General features: G+C 30.8%; 2 protein-coding genes across 5 annotated transcripts; one reads left to right on the plus strand and one right to left on the minus strand.

The window, feature by feature from the left end:
• The first annotated feature begins 709 nt into the window (after nucleotides 1-709).
• On the plus strand, nucleotides 710-1,439 carry LOC133286677 (uncharacterized). Its single transcript, XM_061484123.1, has 2 exons — nucleotides 710-921; nucleotides 1,052-1,439. The coding sequence occupies exons 1-2, from the start codon at nucleotides 759-761 to the stop codon at nucleotides 1,294-1,296; spliced, it is 408 nt and encodes a 135-aa protein (XP_061340107.1). The 5' UTR covers nucleotides 710-758; the 3' UTR covers nucleotides 1,297-1,439.
• Nucleotides 1,440-5,026: 3,587 nt separating this feature from the next.
• LOC133286619 (phospholipase D alpha 1) lies at nucleotides 5,027-8,949 on the minus strand. Of its 4 annotated transcripts, none has more exons than XM_061484052.1 (3): nucleotides 8,846-8,949; nucleotides 5,746-7,633; nucleotides 5,027-5,605 (listed from the first exon to the last, which is right to left on the minus strand). In XM_061484052.1, exons 1-3 carry the CDS (start codon nucleotides 8,933-8,935, stop codon nucleotides 5,172-5,174), a joined length of 2,412 nt encoding a protein of 803 aa, XP_061340036.1. In that variant the 5' UTR covers nucleotides 8,936-8,949; the 3' UTR covers nucleotides 5,027-5,171. The 4 variants fall into 4 exon arrangements, with proteins under 4 accessions (XP_061340036.1, XP_061340038.1, XP_061340037.1 ...); XM_061484054.1 differs by having other exon boundaries at nucleotides 5,746-7,624; nucleotides 8,843-8,949; XM_061484053.1 differs by having other exon boundaries at nucleotides 5,746-7,627; nucleotides 8,843-8,949.
• Between the last annotated feature and the right edge of the window lie 6,549 nt (nucleotides 8,950-15,498).

Here is a 15,498-nt window from a genome sequence, read left to right on the forward strand (position 1 = left end):
CAATCCAAGATTGGTTAATTAATATTGAATTTTAATGCCCTTATTTATAAGAGAAATATTTTAGAGATAATAAAAGAGAAGGTTTAGAATATGTATATATAATTGGGAGATGTTATAGTTATTATTTTTTTTCTTATTACTAAATTTTAATCGTTAATTTTCGTCAATCTAACGGTTGTAATTTATTGAGTCATACTTATTAATTTATTAATTTCTAATAAATTATAATTATTAGATTGGAAGAAATCAATGGTTAAGATTTTGTAGTAAGAGATAATAAGAAAAAATAATAATAAGTATAATCACTCCCTATGTTATAATTATTAATGTTACGCACAATGTTACGACCACATCTTAACCGTTGATTTCCGCCAATCAACGATTATCATCTCATTAATTAATTATTAATTCGTAATAAATGATAACCGTTGATTGACGGAAATCAACGGTTAAGATGTGATCGTAACATTGTGCGTAACATTATTTATGTGTCACAATATCCTATCTCATAGATTATATTTTTGGGCCTAATAAAAATATTGGAGATGCAGTTCTTAATCTATTACTATCACATTAGGATTAATATAATTAAGAAAATTTTCCTTAATTTTATTTTTAATTGTGAATTTTTTAAAATGTGGGCTTTTAAGTTTATATAACAATACGGCTCTCCCTCTTATGGTCAACTCAAGTCCTCATCTATGTTCCTAATTCTTCTCACAATACAACGTTGTTGCCTTTTGCTCTGTTCCCAAAACATGGCTTCGATCTCCCAAGGTCTTGTTTTGACCACAGCTATGGTTTTGTCAAGCACTGTGCTTTACCTTGCTTTCTCTAAGCAAAAATCTTCTTCACCATTTCATGGGAATTCAAATTCTCCCCTCTCTAATAAACAAATTCTACGCTCTTGCTTATGCTCAGGTAAATCTAAACTCATTTCTTTCAACTTTATTTTTTTTTTTCAATCGTTCTTTTCACTTCACCTAACTTTGTTGACGAAATTTTTAGAGTATGAGTTGTTCACGTCACTTGTTTATTTTATTTTTTTCAGAGGAAAAGAAAAGGGAAAGGAAGAAGAAGAAGAAGAAAGTGAAATTTGCAGAATATGTGATGGTGAAAGAAGTGGCAAGAGATGCAAATGATGAAAACAGAGAAGAACAGAGTAAGCAAAACAGAGTATCGAGCAGCGACTGCAGAAATGAAACACCGAAAACACGTGGAATGCCAGAGAACAGAATTGCTCTGTATAATGGGATTTTAAGGGATCGAAGTTACAGAATGGCGTTCTCTCACTGATCACAGTACAAAATGACTCTGTTTTTTCTAATTTTTTGTGTGTGTTTTCGTTTAGAGAAATTTCGTATTTACTCTTTTCATTGAATGTATAAACTCATTACTCTCTCAATCATCGAGACTTATATGGGAAGGGTGTTATGTGATGAAGAAGAAGAACGAAAAAAAAAATCTTATTATTCTTGTGGTTGCAAATTATGTAGCACTGATACAGATACGTGACACCGACTCTACACGATATTCCTCAGATACGTTAATTCTGAAATGTTAGATTTTGACACATTAGGACAAATAATATTTTAAATTTATGTACTGTATATTATATTTAATATTCAATAATTTAATAAAAAATGAAATTAAACTTATAATATTCATCAATTTTGTAAAGAAACATAAGATATTCTAAATATTTATATTAAACTCAATAAAATGGTAATCATAATCTAACAAATCTAATAGTTGGAACTAAAAACGCAACGCAAGACAATTTTTGAACTATTTTTTGAGTTTCTACGACTTGTGTTAGAGAGTCGGAGAGTGTCAGAAAATATTGAACATGACACGTCAGAGTTTTTGAAATATCGGTACTTCCTATATTGTAAATAGGTGCATGACTTTGTACAGCTCATGGTTTTTAAGGTGTTATCAAAATATTTGGCAAGGTTTTATTGCTTTCATAACTGTTCTATAAATAAATAATGTTCTGTTAAATCCCCTTTTAAAGGAAAAATTAAATAAAATCATATTAACAGTTTTAGGATTTCAACCAGGCTAAAATAATTATACGGTTTGAATTTGATTCATGCCAATATTAATAGAGAAAATCTCTCAATTGAAAATCTGATTTATAGAAAGAATAGATTTTTGAAATCTTTTTCATGAATAGAAAGTTTGGAGACATATTTGATTGTGTTCTTTTTTTTTTAAATTGTTTTGTAAAATAGTTAAAAGATGTTTTCTCTGATTTTTTTTTTTGTTTTGAAAGTTAAAAGTCAAATATAACAACTCAGACAAAAAAACTGCAGAATAATTAAAGGAAAAAAACACTTCTTATATTATATTATCATATTATGACTGAACTAATGATGAATTTTCCATCTTTCAGTCTTGCAATCTATGTCGTCAATTGAGCTATTGTTTTAATGAATATTTAAATAATTGTAATATAAACGTTTCTATATGGTAACAGTATATTAAATATCAACTATTACTTTAAAAAAATATTTCTACCCTTTTTTAGTGTGATACAAAGGGGAACAGAAGTAATTGGAGCTTTTGTGAGGGGATCAATTTGGCTCATGAACATAAGTTAACGTGGCGAGTGACGTCAAACAAAATGGACCACTGACATGTTTTGGATGCATTGGTGTGTCAGAGCTTGAATCTTGAGCCAGGGGAGCCATCGTTGTTCCTTCTTCAAGATGTTATAAGGTAGGACCTTCTTGAACTGAAAGGGAACACCACTTAATCTAATTATAAGGTAGCCTAACATATTTGACCAACCCAATTTGGACAACTAGCAATACTTTAGTATCTCATTCATCTAGATTCTGGTTTTTTGGATATCATTTTTTTTAATTACGAGGCTGCTGTTATTAGATGCAGAAACATATAATAATATTTTAGATTTGACTATTGTCCTTTACATAACCCAAAATAAAAATCTCCTATACGACATTCTCATGTTTTTTTTTTTTTTTTGAGAATTACTTTTTTTATTTTATATGAGAAAATTTTTTCATACTACACATACAATACATAAGTGGGATCTACAAAAAAGTGATAAGACAAAAAAATCGAGATGTGACCCACTCATATATTGTGAGTGTAGCATGAAAATTTTTTTTTATATAAAATGAGAAAATTATTTTTCTTTTTTTTTTTAGTACAAAACGGGTTTTACATACATTCAATATTTTATTCTTATTCTACATCAGTATTCGAGAAAATTCCGCAAATCGGTGTAATTTATATTATTACATTTTTTCCAACCAATATTTGTTTTTATTAGAAACAAAACTTTTTTGAATTCCCTGTAAAAAGGGATTGGGCTAATGAAAAAGCTTTCAGTGCTGTCCAATATTTCTTCTTTTTCCAAAAAGTGTTTTGAATGATTCTTTTCGATATGGAAGTGCGCTTTTTTGGAACTGCCATCCAACTCGAACCTCCTCGTTTTCTATCTTTAAAGTAAAACTTTCTAGATTATAACACACTTTTATAAAAAAGGGAACTCGCTTTCAAAATGTTTCCTCAATTATCACAAGAACTGACCTTTTCTATTATAATAATTAGGAGAATAATTTTTTTATATTACGTGAGAAAGCTTTTATCATATTACTCATCTATCGAAATTTGAGTTAGTATTTCTTTTTTTATGTAACATGAGAAAAATATTGTCTTAATAATTATTATATTCAGATCCAAGTCTCATTATCTCAATGCTTTCTATACAGAAATTTATCATTTTTTTTATGAATGAGTCACAAATAATGCATATATGTATTTTTCTTAACAAACATAATTTTTATAGGTAAGAAAAACATTTATGCATATCCATCTTAGAACACTCCATTGCATTCACAAATAATAGCATGCTTTGGAACTGGAACCTCTGCAGTCTGAAATAAAAATGCATTACTTTTATTCTCAATCCGACGGCTTATATTTAACAAATTTACGTGTATAATTATTTATTTATATTTTTGGTTATAAGCTTAAAATTTTTTTCTGCTTCAGATTGTGTACTGTTTTTAAAAAACTGTAGAGAATCTGCATCTGCTAACACCTATATACAATACAATATTGTTCGAAATATAAGAATTATTTAAGGTATTATACAGTATATATAGCACAACTTTTTTTGAAAAATTGCAAGGGCCTTCCCAGCCAACATGGTGTCCCAGGACATGACACTGAGAAATTACCTCGTACACAAGTTGTGTGCGAGAAATTGATCTGCAAAGGTTGGCTTAATCACAAACACACTTGCTTCGTTTATTGCCATCCTTGTTTGGATGCACGCATGTTGAAATTTCAAGCATAAGAGGGGAATCTGAGGGAACCCCACACAGTGATGGACCCACTTATTTAAAGAAAGGGTTTTATTTCTATTATGTCACATAAGAAAAAATTTATCTCCTACTTTCACTTTGATTTCTATGTTTTATTTTTTTCTTTTCTTTTTTAAAAAATAAAGTAAGTCCCACCATTTGTTGTGAGAGTTGGAGAGAAAATTTATCTTATGTGACGTAAGAAAAATAAAACTCTTAAACAAATTGCTCCGTGTACATTATAGGATTTTTCTATTCTTGTTTCCACCATTTAAAGAGGTTTGCCCCTACTACCATTTAAATAAAAGATTAATTGTGTATTTAAGACTTTTAAAATATTTCTAACTTGTATCTATGTGGCTTGTATTCAAAAGACAGTTTTAGTTAAACCCGCTCAGAATAATTTAAGGCAAAATTTTTTTTCTCATGTTGCAGGAATTCTTGCAATCGTTTTATAAAGTTACAGAGAAAAAAAAAACTTTAATATTATAACTATATACTACCGTTAATACATAGTTAAAAAACGATTGCAGAAATTCCTGTGACATGAGAAAAAGGAACCCATAATTTAAACCAGAAAGCAGGTTGAAAAACAACAATCACACTCTGGGATAAAAACAAGACTGATTAGGAATCAGCTAAAGTCATACCAGCCAACAACATCATATCACCAAAATCTGACATTGCCATCTTCAGAAAAAACAAAAACATCTCCACAAGACATCACATACTACATTAAGATTATTACTCTAACACCACAAATAGTAATGAAAACAAAGATTAGGATATAAGCAGTCACAGTTTTGTGAACAAAAGTACAAAATCAAACTAAGTAGTAAGGATAGGGGGGAGGTAGTCAGCTTTGCCACCAAGAACACGAGCCTTGGTGTCAGGGAAGAATTCAAATCCTGGCAGCTCTGTGACATCTCCTTCCCCGGAAACCCCGATAGGATAGCGGAGCAGGTGTCCAGGAAGGTCATGCTCAAGTGACTCATTAGAATAGAGATCCCAATACTTGTCAGCAATCTGGTTCACCTTATTAACACATTCTTCACTTTCTGGCTGGAAGAAGGAGTCATGAAGCATGCCAAGGTGTTCATACCACAATGACATGCGGAAACCATGAATCTGACCCCTTGCAGGTTGCCTGGTAGCCAAATGATAGGGCTGATAAGCACCCATTGCAATCTCAGAATCCCTGGCACCATCCATTGATCTCTGGTTGATGTTGGCAGATCCAATGATTATGTATTCGTCATCAACTGCAATGGAAAAATATATATATAATAGTGACAATAATGAGTAAAAATAAAATAAAATCCAATATTATGGCATCAAAACATAAATTATTTATATGTAAGAGTAAAAGATGGCTGCAGCTTGTAAGATTGTTCTGACTTACCTATCATCATCTTGGTATGAACATAAATCATGAAACGCCGAGCTTCTTGGGCTCTCTTATAATCTGAATCAGGTTCTGGTTGTTCAGTAGGCTCATACTCTCCTTGTTTCTTCACTTCCCTATTACCTAGGCAGAAGAATGTCAAATAGTTCCGAGGATCATCCTCAATTCCCTTAGCCCTCAGTGCCTGAATAATGTCCTTGTACATCATCTCCATTGTTCTCTTCTGCCAGTCCAATATTGCCTGAACTGATGCACTTTCTGGGACACCCTCTGGCCACATTGGAACCACAACATACACCGTGAACCTTTCCCCAGCTTCAATCTTACTAACAATCTTAAGTGAAAGTTCCCTTGGGATTACATGCAAAGCACCAATATCTTCGGGCTTAATATCCTCAGCACTCCAGGCAAAAGAGCTTCCAAGGAAATACTGATTTTCAATATAGATGAAATTCTTTGCACGTCGAATAGCATTAATATACGCATCTTGAATGCTTCGATCAATGATATTATCCTTCCCACTAACAAGCCCAGCTCTGGCAGCATCTTCAGGAGTCTCTGGGAAACCAAAAGCAGCCCCACCATCAATAGATCTAAATAACTGAACATTCCATGTCTCATGATCATCAGGAAACATTACTGGAGATGGAGGGATAATGGCATCTTCAAGCTCTCTCAGTGGAACAAGTAAATCCTTTCCACCTTGCTTCCTCCATCTCTGCTCAAAGTTAAACAAAACATCCCATGCTATTGGTCCTTCAAGCCGGGAGTGAATGTCATGCCAAGGTTCCCTGGGACCACCTTTTGTGATTGCAGCACCAGGAAAGTTAGGTTGATGAAAATCATCATGGTGTGCTGTGTCAAGGGTTCTGAAAAGTGAGTGAAAGGCTGTATCATATCTTCCATCACAAAGATCAATGCCCCCAACAAAACTCACAAGTCTTCGCCTATCTGACCCTCCATTTGGCAACTCACTGTCAACCACCACAATCTTCTGGTGATGAGTAAACATGGTAGAAATTTGTAAATCTTGAACAATGCTACCTCCATCATCAGGATTACGGGGGCATAAAACACAGTGCACTTCAGTGTCATTGAAGAACTGGGCAGTTTCTTCATCATGAGTAGCCATCAATCCATCTTTTTTCAACAAACCAACTGATGTTCTATCATCCCAAACAAGCATCAAAACCCTTACACCTTCAATTGCCTTTTTCTTGAGAAGCTCACCAAGTGTTGTGTCTCCCCCAGCCTTTGGCCTCCTAGAATCCCTTACCAAGGAAATTTCAGTATAAACAGACCAACCAGTAATGTATATTAAGTGTTTTGCTTTAGTGATTGCATCAAAAATATCCTCCCAACACCTATGAGGCTCATAATTCTTGCCTCCAGCAAGTGGTATTTTAGGGACAAAATTATCTGGCACATGAGCATCTTGGTACAGAGATACCCTGCATCCTTGCCTTTGTGAGAAGAAAGTATAGGGAACTCCAGGAAATTTAGGACTTCTAATGCCTCGAGCAAAGTTGCGATCTTTTGTGATATCAAAATATTGCAGCTTCACATGGATCTTTGAACCCTCATGTATTGGATTTTTATCCTTATCCAAGATTTCAACCCATTTATCTATTTCTTCACCATCCAAGAGCTCCTCAACGGGCACATATGCTCTTCCAATCAAAGTTGCTCCAATAGGATTATCATCTTTCACAGTGAATACAACATTTGAAGCCATATGGGCACAATAAATGTGAAAAGACTCATACCATTTGGGATTAGTACGTTCATTTTCTATCATTCTGGTCCTTCCCACTCTTGCCTTCTCCAGATCAATGGTTGCATAAAGTTTAGTAACTCCCTTTCCAAGACCAACTGTCTCCTCAATGTTTTGCTTGATCTATAGTAGAATAAGCATTAAATGAGTCAATAATAATGAATAAGGAAAATATAGGAGCAAAAGTAAAGCAATCAAATAATCTCTTTTCACCATGTGCATAAAGGTATGTTAATATGCATGAATGATCAGGGATAACAATATGCCTGCAGTGATACAGAAATTAGGGCATCGGTTGCCAAAAGAATAATTAATAGATAAGGCAATGCATTTAAGCACACACTTAAAAAAAGATTTGATCCAGCTTTGGCAAGTATGAAGTTAAGTCACTAAATCAAAATTCAAGAACTAAGGCAGTAGCATACTAAATTTTTTGATAAAATATAGCATATTTGTAACAAAGGATACATAAGATAGAATTAATGATCATTGAAATACAAGACCACTTGAATGAACATAAGGTAATTTCAACTGAAGACCAAAGCAACCAGTTAAATTACAATTACTAATTAAGATTTGGTTAAGGAAGCCTCGACTACAATTACTAATAGAGATTAACATTGTTCTGTTTTTAAAGGCAAAAGCTCTTAAATATCTGCACAGATCGTTTGCAGATAGAATTCAAACAGAGTTTTGTAAACAATTGGAAGTACTAGAAAAATGACTTATGAATCATTTGCACTGAGGTTCAGGGATAGTCTGATAATTGCATCATCTTTAGCTTCCTTTTTCTTCTAACAATCATTTTACCATTATGGAAAACAATATTAGGAGGAGTGTCTTTTTCTATTATATATAATAATAAAGGAAAAAAGAAGTATCATTTAAAAGTTGTAGATGATTTACACAAAGTATGATCTGTCATACTTTCTGTAAATATGAAAAGTTAGCTTTTTCTTTTCTCTATCCTCAGTCACATCGCTGAGGTGTAAAGTGAAAAAAGAAGAAGCGACCTTTTAGAATTACACAGGAGTATGACCTATCTACTCTGTATAAGTTACTAAAAACTTGTGTCGTTTTAAATGACACACTAAACCCAATAATAAAACAAATCCCGGATCCTCCAAAGGAAGAACGATCCATTTTGAGCTTAAATCCAATGGACCACCGCCATCCAGAGATTTCTTCGATGTAAGAATTTCCAACGCAAATGGAAACACATAACACTTCAAAAACCAAAATGTTGCAACTCAAAATCAACAATTGAATCACCAGATTCAGCAGGGATCCAAATAAGTCAAAATAAAAATAAAAAGTTACCATGCTGAAAAAATTCCCACCACCACCAGCGTTGAGCTTATCAACCTCGTAGATGGTGGCGTGGAGAGTCCCATGAAGCAAAATTTGCGCCATCTCTCACCTACAAAGGAAATTCATACAAACCCACTTTGCATCAGATCACATAAACCAGTAAAAACAGCAAATGTACAACCCAAAAAGAAAATACACGGAATTTAAGCGTATGACATACAAAGATACAAACTTTGAGAGATGAAAGAGTTAAATCGGATCACAACTTGAATAAAAAACGATTAGAATTCAACAAGAGCATTTCAGAATAGAATTGACAGGAAGAGAAAGCGAAAACAGAGAGAGGATGGAAAATACTAACTTGTGCAAAGAATGTGAAGAAGAAAAAGAAAAGAGAGAAAGGGTATGAAAGAGATCCGAGAAAGAAGCAGTAACAATGGAGATGTGAGTCCTTAAGCAAAAGCATGCATATTGTGACTTTATATCACATTATTACAAATCACAATCTAATTTCTGTGTTTGTGGGAATGCACAATCATCTCCTTTACTTGACTTCTTCCTTTTTCTAATTACAATTATTAATGTGATTGTCTTCAAGATTAATTAGAAAAAGAAAGAAAGAAGTAAACTGAAATCTGATAAATGATTTTTTTTTTCTTTAACAAAATGTTCAATGTGAAATGCGATTGGATCAACAATTTAGGTAGAACTTAAAAAAAATGATGCTATGACATTACTCGGAAACAATGACATTTCAGTTAAAGATTAGTTTACAGTATACGTTATTCAGACTATTTTTTCTTGCTAGCGTTGCTTATCACCTTCGAATATTATTAGATCAGAATCTTAATTAATATTTATCTTTTTTTCTTTTCTTGAGATTCTGATCTAACGGTATTTTAAGGTAATAGACAAAGGCAGATAAAAAAAAAGTAGGTAAAATAACTTATTCCATAAAATCATAAACTAAATATCATATGATTACTATCCGGGAAAATGGATCAATCATCTTGAATTCGAGTCTAGGTATAGAAATCTCCAACAAAAAATATAAGATAATTACTTATGATAAATATTCAAATCAATTAGTCATTAATTAAACCTAATTAATATTATTAAATATTTCCGTTACTCTTTTTCGATTATTTTTGCATGCTTTTGTAGTTAGTAGTTCATATTAAAGTAAGTGACTTGAATGAGAGTGGATCTTTTAATATTTAGTTAACATGATATATTATATAAGAGAATTTTAATTATTCATGGACAAATTAATGGTGATGAAAAAATGAAAAATATTAGAATAAGGAGCGACAAAATCATAATTGTTGATTTACCCATGAATAATTAGGATCCTCTCATATAATATTATCATGTTAACTAATACACCGGAGATCTTTTAAATTTGTGCAAAAAATATATTTTATAAATCAAGATGAGCAATATATGTAAGAAAGACACTGCTAGACGAACATCAATAAAAGATGACAACAATAAAGTGAATTAAATTTGGTGGAATTCATATGCATCTTAAAATAAATTTTTATAAAAAAAAAATGTTAATTCAAATGAGACTACAAATTTAAATCTCTATTACAATATACCGAAAGGATAATTAACAAGCCAGCCTAATCCGTTATTGTTTTCTAAATCGATGTTTGATTTTCTTTCTTATTATTTTACGTTAAAATAATTTTCATGTCGATGTATTTTTTAATTTTTTTTAAACAGAAACTATTTTCCTATAATTAGTTATTATAATTTGATTTATAATTAGTTATTATAAAAGTGTTTTGACGTAAATAATTATTCCTGCCATATTAAACTGAAAGGTTAAACATGACTCATCAACCCAAATTATCGCAAATATATAAAATAATAAATGTTTTAAATTGCAGTTAAATCTTTCATCAATCTGGTTGTGTAAAAGTTACATTTTTTGAAGGAATGGCTTATGGGGAATTTCTTCAAATTAAATTAATTCATTGTTGCGGATATGAAAAAATGATTATTATTGGGAAAACCATGTTGCGTTAATTGCAAGAGACCGCAATTACTGCCCTTAATATCGGTAGGCAATGAATCTATCAACTTTGTGCCCCACTTTTCAGTGTAGTTGGAATTGGAATAGTATGCACACGGCACATCACGTTACCTTATAAAGAAAACATAATGCTTAATAAAATTAAAAATCAATGGTCCCGTTATAATAATTCATTTTATTGAGGTATTTGTTTGTAAAGTCTTCAAAATAAAGTTAACATTTTTTTTTGATAAATATCACATTATTATTTCTCTTTCTTGTTCTTTATTTCTAGCCTCCTTATTAAAAATTCTTTAAACATCACTTTAAGGCATACATAAATCATGAGAAAATTCAGTATATATTAAAAGGGAATAAAGTTTCTAAATTTATTTTAGAAAAATTTGTCTAATATTCGTCAAAACGATATAATTTTGGGATTAAAAGATTAAAAAAATTAAAATTATAAAAATTATTATAACCCTGAAATAAATTAAAATTACAAACACACCATGATTTTCTTCTAAAAATAACATAATTTCGATGAACTTTAGACAATTTTTTTTTAAAATAGCTTTAGAAAAAACGAATTCATATTAAAAAATTAAACATTTTCACCCATATTCAATCGGAAAAACCCATTACCATAATCCATTTAATTTAGATTCTCTAAAGTCAAAGGTATGATTCAGGGCTTTTTAACCCTTTTGCCCCTTATTAATTAATTAATAACCATTTTGCCTCTGATTCGAAACTATCTACCAATCTGCCCCTCTTCAATCGACTACCTTACATTTTTAATCGACTAAACGGTTGTTGGGAGATTTAATCGACTAAATCTCCCTACTTAATCGATTAAAATCATACTGACTTATTTTTTTTTTGTCAAATATGAAGATTTAGTCGACTAAATAGGGAGATTTAGTCGACTAAATCTCCCAGCAGCCATTTTTTGTCTGTTTTGGCCATTTAGTCGATTAAAAATGCAAGGTAGTCGACTAAAGAGGGGCAGATTGATAAATAGTTTCGAATCAGGGGCAAAATGGTTATTAATTAATTAATAAGGGGCAAAAGGGTGAAAAAGCCTATGATTCAGAGAATAAAGTATATATTTAATAATCGTTGATTATAAAGCATTTTAACAATTTAATTTATGGGTAATTGGTTAGTCATGTTACAGCAAAATATAATGAGTTTCCTGCAGAGACATTCCACGGATGGAGCCCACAAAAGCTTTTTCTCTCACCTCAATTTTCTTCTCTCTCCTAAACTTCTGTCTCTACAGGAAAGTGTTTATATTTCTTGTAACAGCACAATCATATTACCCTTAATTTATTATTCATATATTTGTTGCAAACCAAAATCTTAATTATTAATATTTTTAATCATAAAGTGGATCTCATCTCATATCTTGCATTTTATAATATCCCTATAAAAGCTTACAGAATAAAATATCCAAATTATTCGTACCCAAAAAATATCCAAAGTTATATAATTTTTAATGCACTTCCTTACTATTATTTGAATTAAATATTTTAGTCTTATAATATTTCCTTAATTGTATAGTTTATACGATATTGACTATCGCTTGCAATAATGAAATTGTGCTTCTTGACAAAATTTATTTTCTTGGAGATTGTTACTTCATTTAATTGTCGTTTTTTTTAATCCAAGGCACAAAAGTTGGTCTATTATGAATAACCTTTCCACATATCTGTAAAAGATTATTATATTTTTCAATTTAGTAAAGTAGACAAAAATAATGTGATACAATAAAGTAGAGTGACTCTTTATTAAAAATCAAAGAGTCCCGAAATTAAGATTTGATTTATATTTCTTAATTTTTATCCTTTTCACCAAAATGACAAAGAAAATGAACTAAATAAAATACGTAATAAATTTTTATATATAAAATAATTTATTCTCTTCAAAGCAGTTAATTTTTTGTGTGTACTTTTTTATAGTAAGGATGGATATATAAAATATCTACAAAAGACTGCAAGTTAAAACTTTGATAATATATTAAATAAAAATGTAAATCAAGTTGAAGTGATAAAAATATTTAAGTATTAGTAGGCTGCACGTACAATTATAGACTTTTTTATTAAAAAAATTACATAAAATTAAGTAGGGGAAGGGCCACGCTTGCCCCTCAAATTGTTTGTGTTAAAGAATAACACATGTTATTTTTTTATTTTTTATTTTGAGTTTTAAATTTAAACTATTTTAAATTAATTATGTATATTTTTTATAGTTTAAATATTTTTTCAATTCATATTTTAAAAATTTACGTAATTCAGTTATGTAATATATTATAGAATACCGAATACTATTTTCTTGTATATTGTGTTTAATTTTACTTTTTATATTTTATTTAATTTTTTGCACGGAATACTTGCTCATATTTGTTAATGGGTTTGGGCTGATCTGTTATTAAATGTGCCACACTTAATAAAAGAAAAAAGAAACACTAAGTGGTGTAGTAGCTTACATGATTGTAGCCCAATAACTAACTTTAGCTAGGCTAGAAATATTTAGATGAAGCCAAATACATTTGGACTGAGTTAGCCCTCCACTATTTTACGAAGTGAATCGTTATGCTTATAATATCAAATAAGAGTGTGTTTTTATTAAAAAAATTAGTGTTTTTATATAAAAAAATTAAGGAAAAAACTATTCTCATGTTACATGAGATAAATTTTCTTTCATATATATATTTCGATAACTGTGTCATTTTTTTCTTTTTATTTTTTCAGGTGGTGGAGCCTACAAGTTTGTCTCTATGACAGGAGATAACTTATCTCCTTTAATATGATATTAATAAAACTTGAAAAGTTATTACTTATACATAAATTATCTTTTTAATAAAGGGATTTATTTATCTTATGTTGCATAAGATAATTATAATTATATTATGCAATAGAGACAAGGTAACGAGGACTGAGGTCTATTATTTTTATTTTTTTTAGAAATAATGGACCCCACTAAGTTGCCTTTATTGCATAAGAGGTCCGGAACTGGCATAGTATAATTTCATTAATTTGTAAAAAAAAAAAATCTTCAAATTGTTAAAGAGTGGGGAGTGGAAGATAGCTGTCCTAATCACCCACCAAAATTTGGACAAGGCACAGCGTTATGCCAAGATTGTCGAACCAAGCCAATGACCCTAAACAATTGATTCAAAGTTACAAATATCTATGAGTTGTACTTCATAAGTAAAATCAGCAATGGTTAAACTTGGAGCCTTCAAGTATACATGTGCAAAATGTGCAAATTTGTAATGTTATCCCCACCTGTAATAAAGGCCTCGCACATACCATGGTAGCTATGAGGAAGCATGCACGTTACCTTGGGGTTTTCAAACCCCTCTAGCTTCTATTATATGTCGCCATAAATAATGCTACCACAAGGCAAATGGACTTGTACTATAACACTCGATGTATGCATCGCATGAGCTGTTAGTTTTTCTATTACGATGAAAACACTCACGCTATGCGTTCAACTGAGTTAGCTAGTTACTCCTTCGGAGCCAATGACCTTGATGCAACATGCCCATTTATGTAACAGGACCACTCTTCTATTAAGGCAAGGTTAGAATAAAAACACAAAAAGTGAGACTGAATAGCCTAGTTTTGCAATTTGAGCTTTATATAATTAATCAACTTTATATATATATATATATATATATATATATATATATATATATATATATATATATATATATATATCAGCTCAAGAGCCAAGATGCAGGTAAAAATGTACATGCATTCCTTCAACCCAAAGTTTTTGAGTTAAAATGATTTTTTTACATAATATGGGAGCTTATGTGATTAAGTTGTCATAAGTTCGATTCTCACCACTCTTATTTTATTAAAAAAATAATTAAATATTATGGGATATGATGTATTATCCATCCATCAAGTTCAATAGACTTTCGTGTGAAGGGACGTATTATAGAAATATATTATAACCTAATAGTTTAAATTTTTGGTTGAAATAGTTCTTTACATTAATGATTTTATAACATTTCTCTCACACAAAAACTCATTAGACTTGAAGGGTGCAATATATGATACCCAATCTATTTGTGTTAAAAAAATTCATAATATTTAATTATTATTTTCTTAACAAAAAAAGAACGGTGAGAATCGATCATGTGATCACTTGATCACGGGGACTTTGATAAACTTAAATTTTTTTGGTTGAATTAATTTTGTAGTAACCGTCTTTATTATTGGCATTGTTTTTAATTCCAAATGCGGAATACTCAAGAAGAGTAAATTTAGTCGGAGAGCTTTTTCCCTTACAAAATCCTTACAAGAAGAGTAAAATTTCTATCGTGATCACATTGGAACCTCCCCCCACCCCACATATTCTACATGTAAATGTAATGATTCTACAAGTACTCGTAAGTATTTGTTCATCACTTTCTCAAGAAAAACAAGGACGTTCTCACGTCTCTGTATTACTTTCCTTCCGGAGACTCATCCTCATTTTCCATAAAAAGAAACATGTGTACTGATTACCGAAAAGGTGAAATAAGACTAATGTTAACTTGGCCAGTATTTGTCATAAGATGGAATTAGCAATAACAAGTTTGAAACAAAATACGTAACTGAAAGCAAGAGGATATTAAGGACCCGAG

The sequence above is a fragment of the Gastrolobium bilobum genome, unplaced genomic scaffold (genome assembly GCF_033153095.1).
Source record: "Gastrolobium bilobum isolate Gb01-03AN ecotype WA unplaced genomic scaffold, APGP_CSIRO_Gbil_v1 utg5155, whole genome shotgun sequence".
NCBI lineage: Eukaryota > Viridiplantae > Streptophyta > Magnoliopsida > Fabales > Fabaceae > Gastrolobium > Gastrolobium bilobum.